At 55.4% G+C, this 19,091-nt stretch overlaps 1 protein-coding gene and 1 long non-coding RNA gene across 2 annotated transcripts; one reads left to right on the top strand and one right to left on the bottom strand.

Moving 5' to 3' along the window:
- Window positions 1-747: 747 nt before the first annotated feature.
- On the bottom strand, window positions 748-11,261 carry CCDC197 (coiled-coil domain containing 197). Its single transcript, XM_042943221.1, is given in 12 exon segments — window positions 748-948; window positions 1,203-1,535; window positions 4,459-4,503; window positions 4,506-4,577; window positions 4,956-5,027; window positions 5,852-5,947; window positions 7,603-7,781; window positions 9,539-9,581; window positions 9,583-9,622; window positions 10,824-10,938; window positions 11,023-11,063; window positions 11,233-11,261. Coding segments are annotated over 12 exon segments (1,266 nt in total).
- Window positions 11,262-11,508: 247 nt separating this feature from the next.
- LOC122221416 lies at window positions 11,509-18,272 on the top strand. Its single transcript, XR_006203208.1, has 3 exons — window positions 11,509-11,687; window positions 14,183-14,294; window positions 17,687-18,272. It is a non-coding gene; the product is annotated as an uncharacterized LOC122221416 (long non-coding RNA).
- The last annotated feature ends 819 nt before the right edge of the window (window positions 18,273-19,091 follow it).

The following is a 19,091-nucleotide window of genomic DNA, read 5'->3' as shown; positions in this document are numbered from 1 at the left end:
TGGTCTTCTGGCGTAGCAGCCCAAGACCAAGCCACCCCCATGTGTGGCCTCTGGACCAACGTCCAAACCTCGTAGCTGGGCCTGTGGACCCCACGATGGTTCCGCAGTCCACCTTCTCAGACCCCCCATCAGGTTCTTCCGGCTCCAGCCAGACTGGAAACCCCTCCCCTCGTGATCCCTTCACTTTCTGAGCCCCGCCCCCCACCATGACCTCTGCCTTCTGGAATCTGACTCCAGCCTACCTGAGATGTCCTCTTTGCTCCAAAGGCCTGTGAGACCAGAACTTGAAACAATGGTCCCCCCTTGGTTCCCCTTCAAGCTGCTCAGAAGACCAGACCACACTCAGCCTCACTGTATGTAGCTCCTCTCACTAATTCCGCAGCTAAGTCCTAGCCCTGCTCCTACCGTCCCTCCCTCTGAGCCGCCTGTCCCCTCTCCCAACAGCACCTGGAAAATGACGACCCTCGGCGCTTGTGGACCGAACAGCAGCATCTTTTCTGAAACTCTTCTTTGAAAGTTAACTCGCTGGTTCGCAGCTGGTCAGTTGCTCTTAACTTGCGACTTTTATCCACACCAAAAAGCCGAGGCAGGCCGGCCTCCAGACGTGAAGTCTTTCCAGGGCTGCGGCGGTCACCAGGAGGGTTTGACACCAGTGACACAAGAAAGCCAAACCAGTGCTTTCATCCAGACCAAGCTCTTCCACCGCCAGCCTAAGGACATCCGGCTGGGGAGGGGGAGGGGACTCCCTTAGATGCCCTCTCGCCCAACTTTCCAGGCAGGCTGGAGAGGGAGGGGTTCTGCCTTGCCAAGCTCTCCCCGAGAGCAGCATCCACTCCGGGCAGCTCTGGGACCCTCGGGAAACGCAGAGGGCAGTGACCCTGCGTCTGCTTCTGATGAGACGCCCCCGATGAACAAATTCAGGACCCCCAGCCTGCCGGGCTCCCCGGTCTGCAGTGGGCAAGGCGAGCTCTCACCTCCTAGGCCCTGAGGGGCTCTTTAAGGGAGTTTCTGTGACGCGCATATTCCTAAAAGCTAGGCACCTATCCAGAGCTCTTCTTAGACAAACCCACCTAAGACCTTGACAGTGCGGCCCTGGCTCCCAGGTGCAAGTCCAGCCTGGCAAGTCCCACCTGACCTCCCGCTGCCTCCCACCCGGCGAACTCCCTCTCTCTCTTCCCCGGTCCGGTCCGCAGCCTTGTTGCCTGCCAATCCCCCAGTGCGGGGAACAGGCTGGCTCCCACCCACTTGGGGGCACTGTGGTGACAAAAGGAGGCCGAGGGGCTAAGGAGATGGTCCTGAGGCTGGCAGGGCTGGCTTGGTCGCCAGCCTGGTCCGTACAGGCCGGAGCGGGCTGAAGTCTGGGTGCTGGGAAAGGGCATTTGGGGGATCGAATCTCGATCCCTTGGGCATTTCCTGAAGGACCTGGGGCATCTTCTGAGGCCCTCACTCTTGTCACTGTCCGCTGACCAGCACACTCTGGGTTCTACACGCAGTGATATAAATCTCACTGTCTCCATTTTGTCCAACATAAATTCCTGGGAGGAAAAAGAAATCTCCGTCGCCTGAAGGTGCTTTGACACCACTTCCCAGGGACCAAAGCACCATCAAAGGTTATCTACACTTCCTTTAACTCTTACAAGCGCCCTGCCAAGCATGTGCTATAGGTGACGGTTGGCAAATGAGCAAACTGAGGCTCAGAGAGGTTAAGTGACTTGCCTGAAGCTGCACAGCCCAGTGGTAGCAAAGCTAGATGACTGAGTCCAAGTACTTGTGTGGCTTCCTGATGCGGTCGCTTGCCTCTTTTCACCGCTTCCTCCAAGAAGCCCACCCTGACTGCCCCCAGCCTCCCTCTCTTAGAGGCATTCGTTTCTGAAGGACCTTCTACCTCCAACTCTTAGCACAACGCTGAGCACATGTGGGCGACTCAATACGTCTCGGTTGAGTGATTGTTGCAGGAGACCCACGGGACCCCTTGACATCACCGTGTAATTTCTTCCTTTTTCTTCGGAAGAAGATGAAATTAATGTACTGTGAGTATGTAGACAAACGTGCCCTTATTGAAACCGACATCGCTCATATCACAATGTGAATATGAATAACATGAGTTTTGCCCCAGGGGAAGCCAACGTGGTGAATGGTGTCCCTGGAGCTGGGCCGCTGAGCAGCCCTGACGCTGTGTGAAGTGCTTGTGAGAAGTCCTTCTCAAGGGAGGCGCAGGCTTGCTGACTGTTGGCTGTTGCTATGGCAACCCTGGGGCGGGGCGGGGCGTTCCGGGTTCCAGAGGAACCAAGCATCCTGTGTTTTGAACGTCTCCACTGAGCCTGCCGCAAGTACGGAGAGCGAGTTGTGACCTAGAATGAAGCCAGTATTGAAGAGGGCAGCCAGCAGTGTGTGGAAAGGACGAATCTTTGATGAGCCAGGGAGCCTCGGATCACACCATTCCTGAAACCCACCCGGCCGCTGAACTTCCACTCGTGACGCCACCATGCCCCGCTGGAAGAATCAAACCACCTCAGAAAAGGACAAACTTGGAGGACCCGGAGCTCCCGATTTCAAGACTGACGACAAAGCTATAGTAATCAAGATAGTGCGGTATTGGCATTGGGTAGACATCTAGACCAACGGAATAGAATTGAGACTCCAGAAATTAACCTTCACGTTCACGGTCAGTAGAGTTTTGACAAGAGAGAGGAGAGGCCAATGCAACAGGGGAGGATAGTTGTTTTTTTTTCTCCAACAAATGTTATCAGGACAACTGAATATGTTTATGCAAAAGAATGAAATCGGACTCTTATCTCATACCATATACAAACGTTTTAACTGAAAATGGATCATACACCTACATATTAGGGCAAAAACTATAAATTTCTTATAAGGAAATTTAGGTATAAATCTTCATGACTTTGGATTACAGTTTTTGTGATAGTTTCTTAGATGTGATGCCTAAAGGCAAGTAACCCAAGGGGGAAAAAGTAGCTCACTTGGATTTTCATCAAAATTAAAAGCCTTTGTGCTTCACAGCACACCATGCAATGAAAAACACAACCCATAGAATGAGAGGAAATATTTGAAAATTGTATATTTGATAAGGGACTTGTATCTAGAATATATCTTAGAATGCAATAAAAAAAAACAACACCCAAATAATCTGATTTAAAAATCGGCCAAGGATCTGAATAGACATTTCTTCAAAGAAGAGATACGAATAGGCAATGAGCACCAAAGAGACGCTCAATGCTACTGTCACCAGGGAAATGCAGAGCAAAACCACAACGAGCTAGGACTTCACACCCACCGGGATGGCTGCATTACGAAAGACAGACGATTCCAAGTGTGGACAGGATGTGGAGAAATCGGACCCTCACACATATATCGATCACAGGATTGTAAAATCACCCACTTTGGGCAAACAGTTTGCAGCTGATAATAATATTTGCACAAGATTTAAATACAGAGTTGTCATATGATTCAGCAACTCCACACCTAGGTATGTCGCCAAGATAACCGAAAACATATGTCCACCCAAACACGTGTACGTGAATGCCCACAGCGGCATTGGCCACAACGGCCAAAAAGCGGAAACAACCCAAACGGCCATCACTGATGGATAAAGAAAATGTGGTGTGTCCACACACAATGGGATATCATCCAGTCCTAAAAAGGAACAAAGTCTTGATTCACACTGTATGACGTAGATCAACCTTGAAAACGTTAAGTGCGAGAAACCAGATGCAAAATGTATCTTGTGGGGGGTGATGAAATGTTCTGGAGAGTAGTGATGGCTGCATAATTCTGGCTGAATTAGAAACACTGAAGGGTACGCTTTAAAAGGGTAAATGTTATGGTATGTGAATCATATCCCAACGAAGCTATTATTAAAAAGAAGGAAAAGACACGCTCTGTGGTCAGTAGAAGCCGGTCTGACATGTTCCCGGCTACTGCAACTTCAGCGTATGACAGATGGGGGGGGGGGGTGACAAGGGGAGGCTCAGTGGACTTGACCGAGAGTCCAAAGTGGAAACTGAAGACCCTGCACAGAGGCTCCCTCAGTCACTGAAATGCGCCCTCCCAGAGTGCACACGTGAGTGTAAATGTGTGGCCACACCTGTGTGCATCTTGGGTGTGTTTGTTTGCAGGGTGTGTCTGTGTATATTTCACGTGTATTGTTAGGTGTGTAGAGAGCACGTGTGAATGTGTGAGTGTGTGTGTGTGTGTGTGTGAGATGCACAGAGAAAGACCGGGCAGGACAGGAGTTCCTTTGCACCTGCCTCTGATCCTATACCTAACGGGAACTCATCACAAGTTTCTTGAGTGACAATAGAGACACCAGGACCTACTGCCCCAGGAGCGCGTGTAGCCACGGAGGGACGGACTCACGGGGGCTAAACGTGAATGCACCATGAGCGGAGGCCCTGAACAGGCTGAGATTGCCAGCCTGGGGTGGCAGGGAGTCCTCACCTGAATCAGGTCGAGCTTGGAGAAGAGGTCCCTGCTCTTGGGCACACGCTGTGGGCGGAGGGCGAACACTGCTGGACCATGTTGTTGATGGCCACATGCATGTAGTTGAGCAGCTCTTCCTGCAGGAGGAGAAGGAGAAGGAGGGGGAGGAGGAGAAGGAGGGGGAGGAGGAGAAGGAGGGGGAGGAGGAGAAGGAGGGGGTGAGGAGAGGGAGAAGGAGAAGGAGGGGGAGGAGGAGGAAGAGGTCCCAATCCTCTCCCACCATTCCCCCTCCCCAGCTCACTCAGGCCAGAGAAGCCACCTTCTCATCCTGGTCTGTGCTCCACTCCCAAAGGGCCTTGGATGAGTCCCTCCCACCGCAGGACCTGAGTGTCCTCCCCTGCCATGAGAGACATTGAACTAACTTCCCAGAGGGTCCTCCTGGCCGGAGACCCCCATGGTCCACACCTGGAGAGCAGGGGCTGGGAAGGGGGCTGGAGGAACCCAGAGCTCCTCACTCTGGGCAGCCCCGGAGTCCTGGGCTTCAGGTCTGTGGGGCTGTGGTCAGCGGTGACAGCCTTGCTTCCCACCTTGAAGAGAAAGACCCAGAAGGGGCTCTGTGAACAGTGGCCAGTCCACTCCCCCTCTAAGCCCCTTGGCTGGAGGTCAGCCACCTGTAGATCCCAACCATCACGTCTTCCAGGATCCCATGGGGCCCGAGAAGGCCCTGGATTCGCTGACCACACTCAGTCCAGGTGCAGTGTGCCCCAGGCCTTGGTCCTGGTGTCTTCCCAGCAGCCCCTGAGGCTGGAAGGGTACAGGCTCTGATTTTAGTGAGGACCCAGGGGCCGGAGGGTAACCAGTCCCCATTCCAAAGGCCAGTAAGCAGGAGCTCGAGAGCTTAAGTCCAGAAATCCTGGCCTCTGGTCACGGATTTCGGGCATGGCTTACTCTTTCCGAATAATCACTCTTCTCATCTGTGAAACAGATAGAGGTAAGAACCAAGCAGCATTTAGGAGGGCCTGTCCCGGGCAAGGCCTTGTGCCAAGTACTACCTGCCTACCATCAGACAGTCCTAGGAATTACTGACGATCGTGAGTGACAACCACTCACTTAAAAGCCATCGTTCTGTTATTACCTACAAGCATTATCGGAGGACCGGGTAAGCACCCAGCACATGCCAAGCCAGGGTACTGGTTCTTGGTAGAGCTTGGCCCTTACCTATCTGTGATCTCAGTTTTCCCATCTGTAAAGTAACCTCTGCCCCATCTTCGAGAAGCCCTTTGAAAGCTGACAGTCACCAGGGTGAGGTAAGCAGGGGTGTGTGTGGTGGTGTTGGGGAGGGGGTGATGCTTATTGAGGAGACAGCAGCCCCCAGCCCTGCCCCCGCCCCCATCCCACAGAGCGGGCTCACATCACAGCTGTCCACGTCTCTCTGTTCCAACTGTCACCACTGTTCCTGCTTGCCGCGACACCTCTTTCGCAGCTGACACAGCGGAATCTTGAGGCTCTGCGGTGGGAGGGGCTGGGTCACCTGGGTGCCGCAAACCCTCCTGGGGCATCTGCCTTGGGCCTGGTCCGGAGGAGCTCACTGCCCGGGGAGATCTGAGCCTGATGGGGGGAGGGAGGAAGGGGAAGTCCTGGGTGGTCTGGCTGTTCAAGGTACCAGGAAATGCCCAAAAGAGCGTGTCCAGGCTGACTGGGGCTTAATGCTCGCTTCCTCCCATAACCAGACCCAAGAGTCTGTGCCCTTCTGGGCTCCGAGGCTGCTAGGAGGGCACCGTGGAGCAAGGCCGGGGAAAGCTTCCTGAAGCCCAGCCTGCTCTGGTCGATGTAGTGCCGGCCACACCCCCCCCACCCCCCCACCGCAAGGCCCCATGGGATGCGGGCTCAGCCCTGGACCTACACAGGTGTCCTCACTTCTCTGAGTCTTCCTTTCCTCCTCTGGAAAGTGGGAAGAAAAGCACACCTCGGTCTAAGTTGCAAAATTCAAGGTGGCATCGAAAAACTCAGCTTATGCTTAATTAAGATAAATTACAGTGAAGAACATTTTAATTCACTTGTTGTTTAAAAATCAAAATTAAGGGGTGCCCGGGTGGCCCAGTCGGTTAAGCGTCCGACTTCGGCTCAGGTCATGACCTCACAGTCCACCAGTTCGAGCCCCGCATTGGGCTCTGTGCGGCCAGCTCGGAGCCTGGAGCCTGCTTCGGATTCTGTGTCTCCCTCTCTGTCTCTGCCCCTCCCCCCCAACAATAAATAAACATTAAAAAACATTTTTTTAATCCATGATGAACAAAATATTAACATTTTAAAGAAAGATGAGATCCAACCTGGCACTTGAACGCTCAAGGTTACTCACCTCCCCTTGTCTCAGCGCTAGGAATGAAAGCACTTACCTCCAGGCGCTGGGGTGAGATTTAAATGAGATACAGCAGGTAAAGCGCCCTCACCCTGCCAGGCTGCTCATAAAGGGTCCGGTTCTCCGGAGGCGAAAAGGTGCCAAATGGTGTAGGTTTTCAGTGCTGCCACTAGGGGGCAGAGGCTCGCTGCAAACTGCGCACAATTGTCCTGTGCCAGAATCAACCCACCCTCAGCCCTCCTCTCCGAGTCCCCTTCCCCTCCGAGTCCCCAGGCCCCAGCTTCAGCATGCAAATTCATCATGCCACGCCTTTGCCTGGCGCAGTTTCTTCTGGAATGGCCGGCCCTCCTGGCAAAAGTTCTATTTATTATAAGATGAACCAGAAAGGAGAGACAGGTGGCTTCTCGGGGCACGAACTTGGGCACTGTCTGTGTCCTGTGCCTCAGGACAACCTCCTAGCTAGTTTGCATTGCCATCTGACAGATAAAGAAACTGAGGCTCAGACAGGGTACACACTTACTCAGCTAGTCAAAGACTGAACTGGGATCCGCACCCAGTCTGTTTGAATCTAGAATTCATGGCTTTTCTACCCCCAAGAACACGTTTAAGCATAAGCACTGTCAGGGGTCAGCCTGGAGAAAGGGGACGGAAAGGGAGACAGAACAAGGCTCTGGAGTGACAGCCTCACCCAGACCCTCTCAGCAGCCCACCAATGCTCCGAGACTTCCTCGCAGGTGCAGAGGAGACTCCTATGCCCCCGGTTTTATGGGCTAAAGGCAAAGGGCCAGGCTTCAGATAGCTGTTACCGGGGTACGAGCCCTATGACTCTCCTCTAGAGACCCCAGGCTCTGGTGGACGACCTGGTTCCTCTTGGAGAAGGCCTCCAGAGGCTTCTGGATGTCCTGGTTGATGGTGAAGAGCTTCCCATAGTGCCCCACCACGGTCTCCACGAGGGCCTCCTCCGGCCCCTCCCCTTCACTGTGGCCTGTGGAGACAGTGCCTCGGAGGGATGGGTGGGCACAGAGAGCCCAGCCCCCACCTGCCCTCTGCAGTGGTGATGCTAATGAGGCAGATGGGACTTCTGCCGAGGTCCCGAAATCCCAGCTGGAGTCCCAAAGTTGACAGGTGCCAGACAATCCACGCAGGGCTTACTCCCAGATGGCAGGACTGGTCCAGCAACTGTCCGGCCTCATCGCCCACCTCCTGCCCCTTCAAGAGAAGCGGCAACATTAGAAGGACCGCCTAGCGGCCAAGAACCCGGATTCCGGATCCAGACTACCCGGTGAGACAGGAGACTGTCCCCCCAGGAAACAGTGCTGACTGGGGGAGCCCACAAGGAGGGGATAGGAATTGTTGCTGTCCTGAGTGATAGGGTCCCCGGCTTTGGTGGTAACCCATCCCGGATGGGGTGAGCAGGGTTGAATTGCTGAGTTAGGAAGACTCCAAACCAGGAGGCTGCTTGAGAAGCAGCTCTGGGTGCCGGGTCTGGTCAAGCCCCATGCTGACCTGGAGCCCTCACCCCTCCTTGGCTTGGTGCTTGAAGCTCTTTGGTGCTGCTCAACTTTCTGGTGCCATCTCCCAGCAACTCCCCGAACCAGGTCCTGGTGCCCCAAACCCGTCATGCAGGGCTGTGGCTCCAGCCTACGTTCGTGCTGTTCCCCCTGCCTGCCATGCTCTTCCCCCTCGCTGAGCTCATTTGAGCCCAATGAGAGGCCACCTCCTCCGCGAAGCCTGCCCTGACCTCCGGGGCAGAGTTCTGGGGGGGGGGGGGGGGGGGCTCTCACAGCTCTACAGCGCTTAGTGCGGTGGCTCTGAAGTCAGACCAGAATCTGAGACCCGGCCCCAGTATTTCCTGGCTGGGCATTTGGGGCAAGTTCCTTAACGTCTCTGAGCCTGGGTAACAGAAGCTCACGCAGAAGGGTAAAAAAAAGATTCACTAAAGAGCTTGGCACAGAGTAAGTAGTTAATAAACGGTAACAGTTATTTTTATTAGTGTAATTTGAGATAATGACGATGAGAAAAATACCTGCTTGTGTCCCCTTCCCTTTCCTAACAAGCTTCTGGCCCGGATGGCAGTGGGCTCTGGGTTGAATCAGGATAAAACAAAACACAAAGCCCATTTCCGGTGTCTGTGTCATTGTCGTCGGTCACAGCGACACATGAAACAAAACCAAAGACCCACGAAATAGTAGCGATAATAGCTAACATTTACCAGGTGTCAGCTGAATGCCGGGGCTTCTGAAGGGTGAGTTTCTCCATTCGCGTGACCGGTGCGGCTCCCCTTGTACAGATAAAGAAACCAGGACCTCGGGGCGCCTGGGTGGCTTGGTCGGTTAAGCGTCTGACTTCGGCTCAGGTCATGATCTCATGGTCCGTGAGTTCGAGCCCCGCGTCGGGCTCTGGGCTGACAGCTCAGAGCCTGGAGCCTGTTTCAGATTCTGTGTCTCCCTCTCTCTCTGCTCCTCCCCTATTCATGCTCTGTCTCTCTCTGTCTCAAAAATAAATAAACGTTAAAAAAAAAATTAAAAAAAAAATAAGGAAACCAGGACCTCGAGAACTTGCCACAGGCCACAGTGGCCTCACCGGGGTTCACGAGGCAGGCTCGCTGGGCATCTGTGCCCTTTTGAACCCCTGTGGCCTCGACCTTTGTGGGTCCTCATGCTGCAGGTGGAGTTCAAGGCTCACTCAGTGTCCTGGCCCCAAGGCTGGGAGGCGGCCTCGGAGGGGAAGCTCCATACATACCCTTGGGGATCTTCTCAAGGACCTCAATCAGAGAGTCTTCAAAAAAGTCTGTGCTTCTCCACCCCGCTCTTCAGCTTCCTCTGCCTGCAGGGACATTTCAGTGACAGGAAGAGCCAGGCACCAGTGCCTTGTTTGGAGGCACCCAGGTCATGAACTCTTGCAAGGCTTTCCCTGGATCTCCTGCTCAGACTTGCCCTGGCCAGTCCCCCCCTCTACCCCTCATCTCCACCCCATTTCCTGATGAGCTAACTGAGCCACAACGGTTCAAAGAGCTGCCATGGTCAGGCACGGGGGAGAGTGGAGTCCAGTCTGTCTGGTGGGGGGTGGGGGGGGTCTACAGAGCCTCTCCTAGAGGTAGCCTGAGCCCCCCCCCCCCCCCCCCACCAGCTGGTGACCTGGCCAGGAGCTTCACTTCTGTGCTTGGACAGCCCATCTGTAACGACAGTAGTGAGAGCCCCTCCCTGGGATTACGCATGGGGTGCCCAGCACATGGTGAGCGCTTAGTTCGAGGTCGGGGGCCCCAGCACCCCGAGAGGGGAGATGACCGCTTACTGCTGCCCAGCCACGCTTGTCTCTTAGGCGAGCCCCTGAGCAAGATGGGTCTCCAGTAGGGCTCCTGCTCTGCGCCCCGTCAAGGTCAGGGGTCAAGGGCAGAGGCAGAGTGGGCCCCCTCCCCCCTCCGGTCAGCTGGCTGAGCCTCCAGGGGCTGTGGTAGGATCTCTGAGTGATTGCTGAGTGACCCAAGGCAGGCCTCTCTGCCTCTCGTGCCCCATCTTGTCATCCATACAGTCCTGGAAAATGCAGGGAAAACTGTCTTTCCCCACAAACACCATGTGGCCCTGCGCATTATGGGGCTAAACCGTAGTGGGGTCGGGAAGACATTCTAGAATCTGATGGAAGGGTTGGACCTTTTCTCCATAAAATTGCTCACAGACACAGACTTTTGCATCTAATTCAGGCTTTTAAGGGCAGGCTGAAACCGGAGGGCTGCCTGAGGGGAGAGGACCCAGGGTCGCCTTGCAAGTTGACTTGGGTTGAGCTGATAGGTGCAGGGGATGGCCACCCACAGCCCTGCCTCTGACAGGAGACAAGCCTGCAGAGGGCGTGGGATGGCCCAAGGTCCCCCACCGCCCTCACGGGGGCCGCCCCTCCCCATTTTCTTCCAGGTGTCCTTGTCCCTTCCCTGATGGCCCTCCCAACGTTCGCTCAGTCCTGGCCACTTAGCCCACCACGGGTGGCGCTGGGTCTGGGGCAGGGGTCCAGTGTGGCCTGGGTCAACTCGTACTTGGCCGGGGGCTGGCAGAGTTCCATAACAGCACCTGCAGGGCCCTGTCCTTGTCGACAGTCACACTGGCCTGTGTCCCTGGCCACCAACATTGCCCCTCTTTGCCCCGGCTGTGCTAGAGGACGAGGGCCATGTGGGCCAGGTGGGAAGAGGATGGACAGCAATGGCAACAAGCAGGACAGCAGCTTTCTCTCCCTACCTTCCCGACGGTCCTCAAAAGCCAGGGTACGTTCCCGCTTCCTAGAAAAGGAGACAGAGGCTCTGAGGGGGCCTGTGACCAGCCCAGGAACACACGGCAGGACTGGATATGGACTTGAGCTCATTAAAGCCAATGTTTGGGGTCTTTGAGCTGCACCCCAGCTCTGGAAGGGCCAGATTTGCCTTTCTATAGTGGCATTATTGGCCTTACCACCCCATAACTGGGATCGGTCCCATCATCGTCAAGTCCCAAATTCACCAAGATACCCGGGCCTTCCAACAGGTGCTGGTTCCCAACAAGAGAGTCCCAGGGTCAGGGCTGGGGGCCGGTTCAGAAAGCAACCCGCATGGGGAGGGGACACCTTTGTCACCTACCCTGCCCACCCACCCTCCACCCCTTTATGCATTCAGTGACATCACTGTGAGCGGATAGGAGCTTATCAAAGGACAGTGGGGGCTGGGACAGATCAGTGAGCCCGTAGTCAGGCTGGGGAGGTGGCCTAGGTAACAGGTAGTTTCCACACAGCCTTGCAAAGAGCTCCCGGACCATTTGCCTAAGCCCGGTTCCCAGTTATGACCCAAAGGAGAAGGAAGTCTCCCTAAGCCTGCCATTCATTGGCCATCTGCTGGACCAGCCACAGCATGTGCGTGGAGCAGGGAGAGAAGGTGAGGGGCTACATGGTCAGCCTTTCCAGCCTTGAGCATCAGACGTGAGCCTGGGGAAGGAGGAGGGGGTCCGGTCGACTCACTCACAGCTCCAAGGGCACAGAGCCACAGCGGGGCCGTGACATCATAACGTTGGCTTCTGTCCTTATGACATGTCCACTGCAGGATCCACCCGTGGGTGGCGTGGCCTTACCCCTGCCTCCCTGGTTCAGGTCCCAAGGAGAAGGGGGAGAGACATCAGTGACCCCGGGGAGACTTGGGCTGTTTTTGTCCTTTCAGGCTGGTCGACTATAGGCAAGGTAGAGGTCATTTTTAATGTCCCCACTCCGCGGGCTCCCCAGATCCCACTGGCGTGCCCCAGGACTCTCCCTGTTACCTCCTTCTACCTGACTTTGCATGGCTGCAGGCTGTGCAGTTCCCCAGCTGGGGCACTGAGCAACCCATAATGACTCAGCCCTGCCCCTGGCTCAGAACCACACCCGGCCCAGGGGAGGGGAGGGGGCATGCTGGAGGGGGCCTCAGGTCCTCAACCTGGGACCAGCCCCTGCCTTATGGCTTGGCCCTGCTACCTGCTGTTGAAGCTGCTGGGCCTGTGGCATTTGGGGGAGCCGGGCCTGGTGCCCTACTAACTGTCCAGGCCTCCCCAGCAAAGCCCCATTTGCTCAGAGCCAGGGTCTCACGGAGGGCAGCCTGGGTAGCCCTGGCGAGAATGCTGGGGGAAGGAAGGACCACAGTGAGGGGAAAGGTGGCTGGGGGAGCCCGGGGCAGGGGCTGGGGCCTCTGGTGAGGGGGCAGGGGCAGGAAGTGGGGCCTACGCAAAGGCCCACACATCAGAGGGCAGTGGATTGAGTCCCTGCCGGCCCAGGAGTCCCTGAGCAGGACTCAAGAGAGCTGTGTCTGTCTGACCTTCATGGTTCTAGAGCCCCTCAAACACCTGAGGAGCACAGGCTGAGGAAGGACGGAGAGCGGGGCCTGGTGCTGGCCTTGGGTTCATGTGGTGCAGACGGTCAGAGGTCTGGGGTCTGGGGTCTGGGGTCTGGGGTTGCCCAGAGAGTCAGAGCCGGCCTGAGGGTGGGGGTGGGGAGCAGGGCTGGAGGAGTCTCCCAGAGTCGACAATGTCTGAGGTGGTTCTTGAGGATAAGGACGAGCCAGGAAAAGTAAGGTGGGAACATATTCCTGGCAGAAGGAACAGCCGGGACGAAGGTTCAGAGGCAGGAAATAGCATCCAGGTCTGTGAGAACTAGAGGCAGATCCTTAAAAGCAGAAGGCGAAGGTCAGAGTGGGAGCAGTGTGGCTGTGGCCGGACGAGCCGTCAGCAGGAGCCAGAGTGTCCGTGCCAGGCTCTCTGTTGCCTGCGACATAAACCAGTAGTCTGCTCGGGCAAAGGGGGCATCAGTGGAAGGTGCGAGGGAGGCCGCAACATCAGCAGAAGAGCTAAAACCCAGGCTTGGAGAGTGTGGGGGCCCACGGCAACCCTGGAGATCCAGGCAGCAGGAGTTCAGGGGGGACATCCCCCCAAATGGACCCTCCCCTACCCCTTGCCGTCAGCCCCCCTCGATCCCCAAGAATCAAGGTCCTTAGAGAGGGCACCCAATTGGCCAAGCCTGGTCATGTGCCCGCCCCTTGGCTTGACTGACAGTCACATCGTAGGAACTGCACTGGGGGCTAGAAGTTTCCCAGAGCAAATCCCAGGCCTTTGGCGGGAGGCCCGGAAATGGATGCTTAGCAGGTGCTCAGGACACGGAGGCTCAGGGGATTCCGGCGAGTCTGGGCTTTATCCCGAAGACAACAGGCAGCTGGAGGGACCCAGCGGAAGGAGTGGCATGGTCAGACTGGCATTTTGGAGCATGCTCTCGGGCTCAGAGCGGAGGTGAGGCAGGGAGGCGGGCAGTTCTAGCGTCTAACATTTGTCAGGACACTTCTAAGTGCTTTCCAAGCAGGGCGTAACATCACGTGGCGTGCCACGGGGTCAGAGCTGTCCTTTCGCTGTGGGGAAACCGAGGCACAGAGAGACACATGCCCAAGGCCTCACTGTGGGGAAATCGAGGAGCTGAGCTGTTAATCTAGGAAGCTGGGACTTCAGAAAGTCTGGGAGGTTGAGTTGCTGGGACTTGGGAACCGATCCAGTGGGGATGCCACAAGCTGGGTCATAGGGTGAGGGAGGGCTGCTCCCGGGGGAGACCCTGTTAGCGCCTGTGGGCGTGGGGCCTTCACACGTGCAGGGCAGACGACTGCCCCTCTCCTGGGCTTCAGCAGATCCGGGAGCAGGCCTCCCTAGACCTCATCTTCCTCCAGGCTCCCAATCCCTAGGATCCCATCTCCTGGTCATCTGGGGCCCTGAGCCACTTGACCCAGTATGGCCGCAGGCAGGGGGGTGTGGGGACGGGGGAACAGTTTGCTTCCCAGAGAGGATGCTAGTTTGGGTCTCAAGTGTCCTGCACCCACACAAGGCTAGGGGACAGACGGGCTGCTCTGGAAATATGTCTCCCTGTCAGGCCCTAAAGAGCGATGCTGCCGAAATTACCAGGGATTGGCAACTATTATGAATTGACCTCCGCCTGGCGCTTTGCCTGGAATCTCATCTACTTCTCGAAAAGACCCTCCAAGGTAGTGGAAGCACTGAAAATGCTGGGCCCCTTATTTAACAAATTAAGAATTTGGGGGCGCCCTGGTGGCTCCGTGGGTTCGGCATCTATGTTCGGCTCAGGTCAATGATCTCGAGGGTCACGAGTTCGAGCCCCACATCGGGCTCTCGGCTGCCAGCGCGGAGCCCGCTTCGGATTCTCCGTCTCCCTCTCTCTGCCCCTCCCCGGCTCACGGGCACTCTCTCTCTCTCTCACTTGCTCAAAAATAAATATGAAAACAATTTTTCAAAATAAGTAAATAAATAATTAAGAATTTTTTCAAGACGGCAATGGTAGAACACAAAACCAACCATGTGCTCTTCTGAGAGCAGGCCCCGGGCGTAGGTCCTGCGCAGGGATTTGGACTCACATCCAGTGAGTGATTCCGGAACCTATTATTATTATTATTATTATTTTAATGTTTATTTGTTTTTGAGAGACAGAGAGAGACAGAACATGAGTCGGGGAGGGGCACAGAGAGAGGGAGACGCAGAATCCAAAGCAGGCTCCAGGCTCTGAGCTGTCAGCACAGAGCCCGACGGGGGCTTGAACCCAGGAACTGTGAGATCATGACCTGAGCCGAAGTCGGATGCTTACCGACTGAACCGCCCAGGTGCCCCCAGGACCCATTATGTAACTCTACCCCACTCCTTTCCAAACTCCACCTGCCCTGCCCCCTCCCCTCCTCCCCCCTCCCAACCTTCGCCCCCAAATGCCTGCCTCAGAATCTCTTCTGGGTTCTGGCTCTTTCTCTCCTCTTCCCATCCCTACCCACACCCAGCAGGCTGCAGACCCCGGCCTTCCCTGAGTAGGGGAAGAATCCTGGGCTGTGAGGCACTTTAGAGGAGAAAAGGAGACCAAGGCCAAGAAAGGCTGGAGCTATCAAGGGGACCCAGCTGGTGAGGGGCCAGGTCCCAGACCCCCTAGACCTCCTCTACCTCCTGGGCTGTGGGGGAGGAAAATCCAAGACCGGGCTGTGTGTTACAGACAGCTGGGAACCTTGGGGCCTGGGGGGTGCCTTTCAAGGGCAGAGACACAATTAAATGGCCATAGAACCGCGCCCCGTTTAAGTCTTAACAAGCACTCCTGGGGCTGGAATTTGACCCCAGGGCTTGAGTCTCCCAGAACAGCAAAAGGGACGGTCAGATCAGGCCTCCTGCCCAGATTTCCAGCCCTGCCTGCCCTGTAGCCCCAAATGTCCCCAAGCCCCACGGCCAGCCCTTCCCCAGCCACGGGGCGGTGCTCAGGAGGGCCACCACCTGTGTGACCTCAGGGAAAGTACAAAACCTCTCTGAGCCTCAGGTTTGAAATGTAAAGTGGAGATGATAACGGTGATGAGGGAGCTTGGGGCGAGCTGGGGACAAAGTGCAAGCAAGCGGCCCCACCCCCACCCCCCCAGGCGGGATGCGTGTGACATTCCTCAGGCACTTCTGGCTCCTCAAGGACAAAGGAAAGGAAAGGAAACAAATGGCCGGCGGATAGAGATCACAGTCCTACGGGACATGGGTCCCTCTCAGTTTGCAAATATCTTAGTGAATGACAAGAAAAGGGCAGTCTTACCCATCGCAGCCGAATCCCCAGAAACCTAGAGACTGACAGCATCACCCCTCCATAGTGATGTGGGGAACGAAGGCAGAAGGAAATGGCCGGTAAAATTAAATTTCCTCCTGACCTGCAGCCCATTGACAGATACTTGAGGCGAATCCAGAGTGTAACATTCTCCAGGAACCCTCTACCCTCCTAACGTGAATGCCTTACGAGAGGGAAAACTCCCTTAGCTTGACAATAGCAGATCCTCGGTATCGAGTATCTTGAGTATCTTTGGAGTCCTCTTTTTAGCACATCAAAGTCCCTCCGGGGGCCTCGCTTTTGACTTTGCCTCCCCAACTCCATAGAGTATAAGGAGCCACTCTTTCAACCCCAGTGCAGCTCTTCCTGCCCACGGGGTCCCGTCCCCGTGCTTTAATAAAATCACCTTTTTGCACCAAAGACATCTTCAAGGATTCCTTCTTGGTCGTCGGCTCCGGACCCCCCGCCATCACCCGAAAACCTAGAACTAGATGCCATAATCCACACCGAGCATCATCTCATGTTTGTCAAAAAAAATCTGTGTGCGTGTATGTGTGTGTGTGTGTGCGCATAGGAGAGAGTCTAGGAGGATACGAATGATATTTTTAGGCCTTACTTTAGGGGCAGAGATGCGGAGAAACTTCTACAATCATAACTCTGAGAGCAGCATGCAACGCAGTGCTTGGCACATAGTAGGTGTTCAATCAGACTTAGTTTTTGTCTTGAAAGTTATCTATTTATTTTGAGAGAGAGAGAGAGAGGGAGAAAGAGAGAGAGAGTGTGAATCGGGAAGGGGCAGAGAAGAGAGGAAGACAGAGAGAATTCCAAGCAGGCTCCGCACCGTCAGCGCAGAGCCCGATACGGGGCTCGAACCCACGAACCGTGAGATCATGACCTGAGCCAAAGTCGGACGCCTAACTGACTGAGCCACCCAGGCGCCCCAGTCAGCCTTAGTTTTGATTCCTGTCACTCCCTTTCCACTCCCTCCAGGTGACAGTGGTCGTGATCCCTGGCACCGGACCCTTTCCTAACAGCCTTGTTGCTGGGGCTGACTGCCAAAGGTGGCTTCGGGGAAGGGGTGGAGTGTTGTGAGGCCTGGGTGTGGGTGTAGGGGGTGGGCGGGTGCAAGGAAGACAAGCATGGCAGCTAGGGACGTCATTAACTAGTTCTTCTCGGTCCCCAGCAAGACTTCATGGCAACTCAGTGGAGAACACTGAAGGGTAGGGGACAGAATGGGGTTAGGGGCCCACAGACTTGGGCTCAGATCACACCTCCTCCATGTCCCTGGTGGGTGTGACATTGGCCACATCATCTCCCTTGCTCTGAGCTTCAGTAATGATGGTCCCGTCAGCAAGGCTTCTTGGTCCCGCCTCCAAAATCACCCGAATCCATCCACGGGGCCACCCTGGTCCAAACCCAACACAACGGCCTTCCCCACTGGCCATCTCCACCCAGCAGAGGGCTCTCCTTCAAAAGCAAACCTAACCTCCCATCCCTCTGCCTAAAACTGGTGCTTAGGCAGGTAAATGTTTGACGGCCCGTCACCCAGGAGGCAAAGCCAGGGTTTGTGGCATTTGCCAATTTCCATGGTGCATATATTCTCACTGTGGCTGATTTCCAGCTACCAATGGTTTACTGTCCTGCTTGCAAAAGTCCTGAGGATTTCTTCAGGAGTCAGGCCATTCCTTCCACGTTGGTCTTATTCTCCCCGCTGACCTACCCCAGGGCCTTTGCACCTATAGTTCCCTCTGCTCAGAGCCTTGTTCTCCTAGCTCTTCCTAATGCTTTCTCCTTTTTGCCTTTCAGGTCTAGCTCAGATGCCACCATCTCAGAGTGACCTTCTTGACCATGTCGAACAGCCCAGACCCCGCTTACCTTTGGTCTCACCTCACTGTTGTTGAGCTCTATTTTACTGCTCTCATTACTCTGGACTATCTCCCTGGAGTGTGATCTCCAGGAAGGCCAGGACTGGTATGAAATTGTCCCTGCTAGAGTCTCAGTGTCCAGAAGAATAGAGCAGCAGGTGCTCAGGAGATGCGTGGGTACAAGCAGAGCTTTGGAGATACACAACTTTGGGTCTGAGTTACACCTCCCCACTAACCATCTGCAGAACCATCAAGGAGTCTCTTAGTGTCTTTGACCCTCAGTTTCCTCATCTGCAAATGGGGACAGCAGCACCTATGCGATGCAGCTACTAGGGTCTAAAGGCGACTAAGTATAAGGCGCTCAGTACAGTGTCTGTTATTAGCAGAGCCTCAGAGAATGAGAATGGCCTCTTCGCTTGCATGTATTCAACGACAGGCAGCTCATTCCCTCCCAAGGTGGGCTTGTCCACCTCTGAACCACCGCTGACATCTGCCCAAATATGTCTCCCATGGTGTCCTTCCTTTGGTCCTGGCTCAACCACGTCCCCCACCCCACCCCACCCCCACCCCCACCCCCCGGAGTCTCTGGCTATTACCACCACATTGATTGATTGAGCCTGTTTCGGCACAGCAGGGACACTAAAGGCGGATGTGATGTCTGGCCTCGAATGAGTCCCTTAACTTCACTGAGCCTCAGTTTCTTCCTCTGTAAAATGGGGCCAGCAATAGTACCTACCTCATTAAGTACTCATGGGCTCTAAGTCAGCTGGTAAACACATAGACTTAGCACCTGGCACGGGGAAAGTGCTCCCGGAACCAGCCACTATGATTACTACTACCCTGCCTGGTGTCTGGCCACTCCCGGATCCAGCGTCTGCAACTTTCGGGTCCACAGCCATTTCTAGTGAAGGCCAGGCCCCTCTCTTGAACGCTCTCCAGCCGAGCTGGAAAAAGGGCCAGTCTGTTTGGGTCACCCACGCCATCTTTACACGCAGCCGTCAGAGCTGACTCTCCCCGTGGACTCAGCACTTTCCCAAGCACCTCTCTCCCCGTCCCCCCCCCGCCCAGGGGACTACCTGACCCTGGGCAGTCACTCCATTTGCTGAGCTTGGAGGTCGAGGCCCTAAGCCTCTGGGACACAAACTGCCTTGTACTGGGGCGGGGGGACTGAGTGTCCCCAGCTGGGGTGGCTTCTGCCAGCTCCCTGGGTGGCCTGGACCCAGCCCTCCTTTTAGTATTGTTTTTTAAAGGGAGTCTTGATGGTCATAAAAGTGGTGACAGTGGGGCTCTAACCGGGGAGTAGCAGCAAGGGAGGAGGAGGAGGAGGATCAGAACAGTGCAGCGTC

Source organism: Panthera leo, chromosome B3 (genome assembly GCF_018350215.1).
Source record: "Panthera leo isolate Ple1 chromosome B3, P.leo_Ple1_pat1.1, whole genome shotgun sequence".
Lineage (NCBI taxonomy): Eukaryota > Metazoa > Chordata > Mammalia > Carnivora > Felidae > Panthera > Panthera leo.
This window is presented reverse-complemented; position numbering and strand designations above follow the sequence as displayed.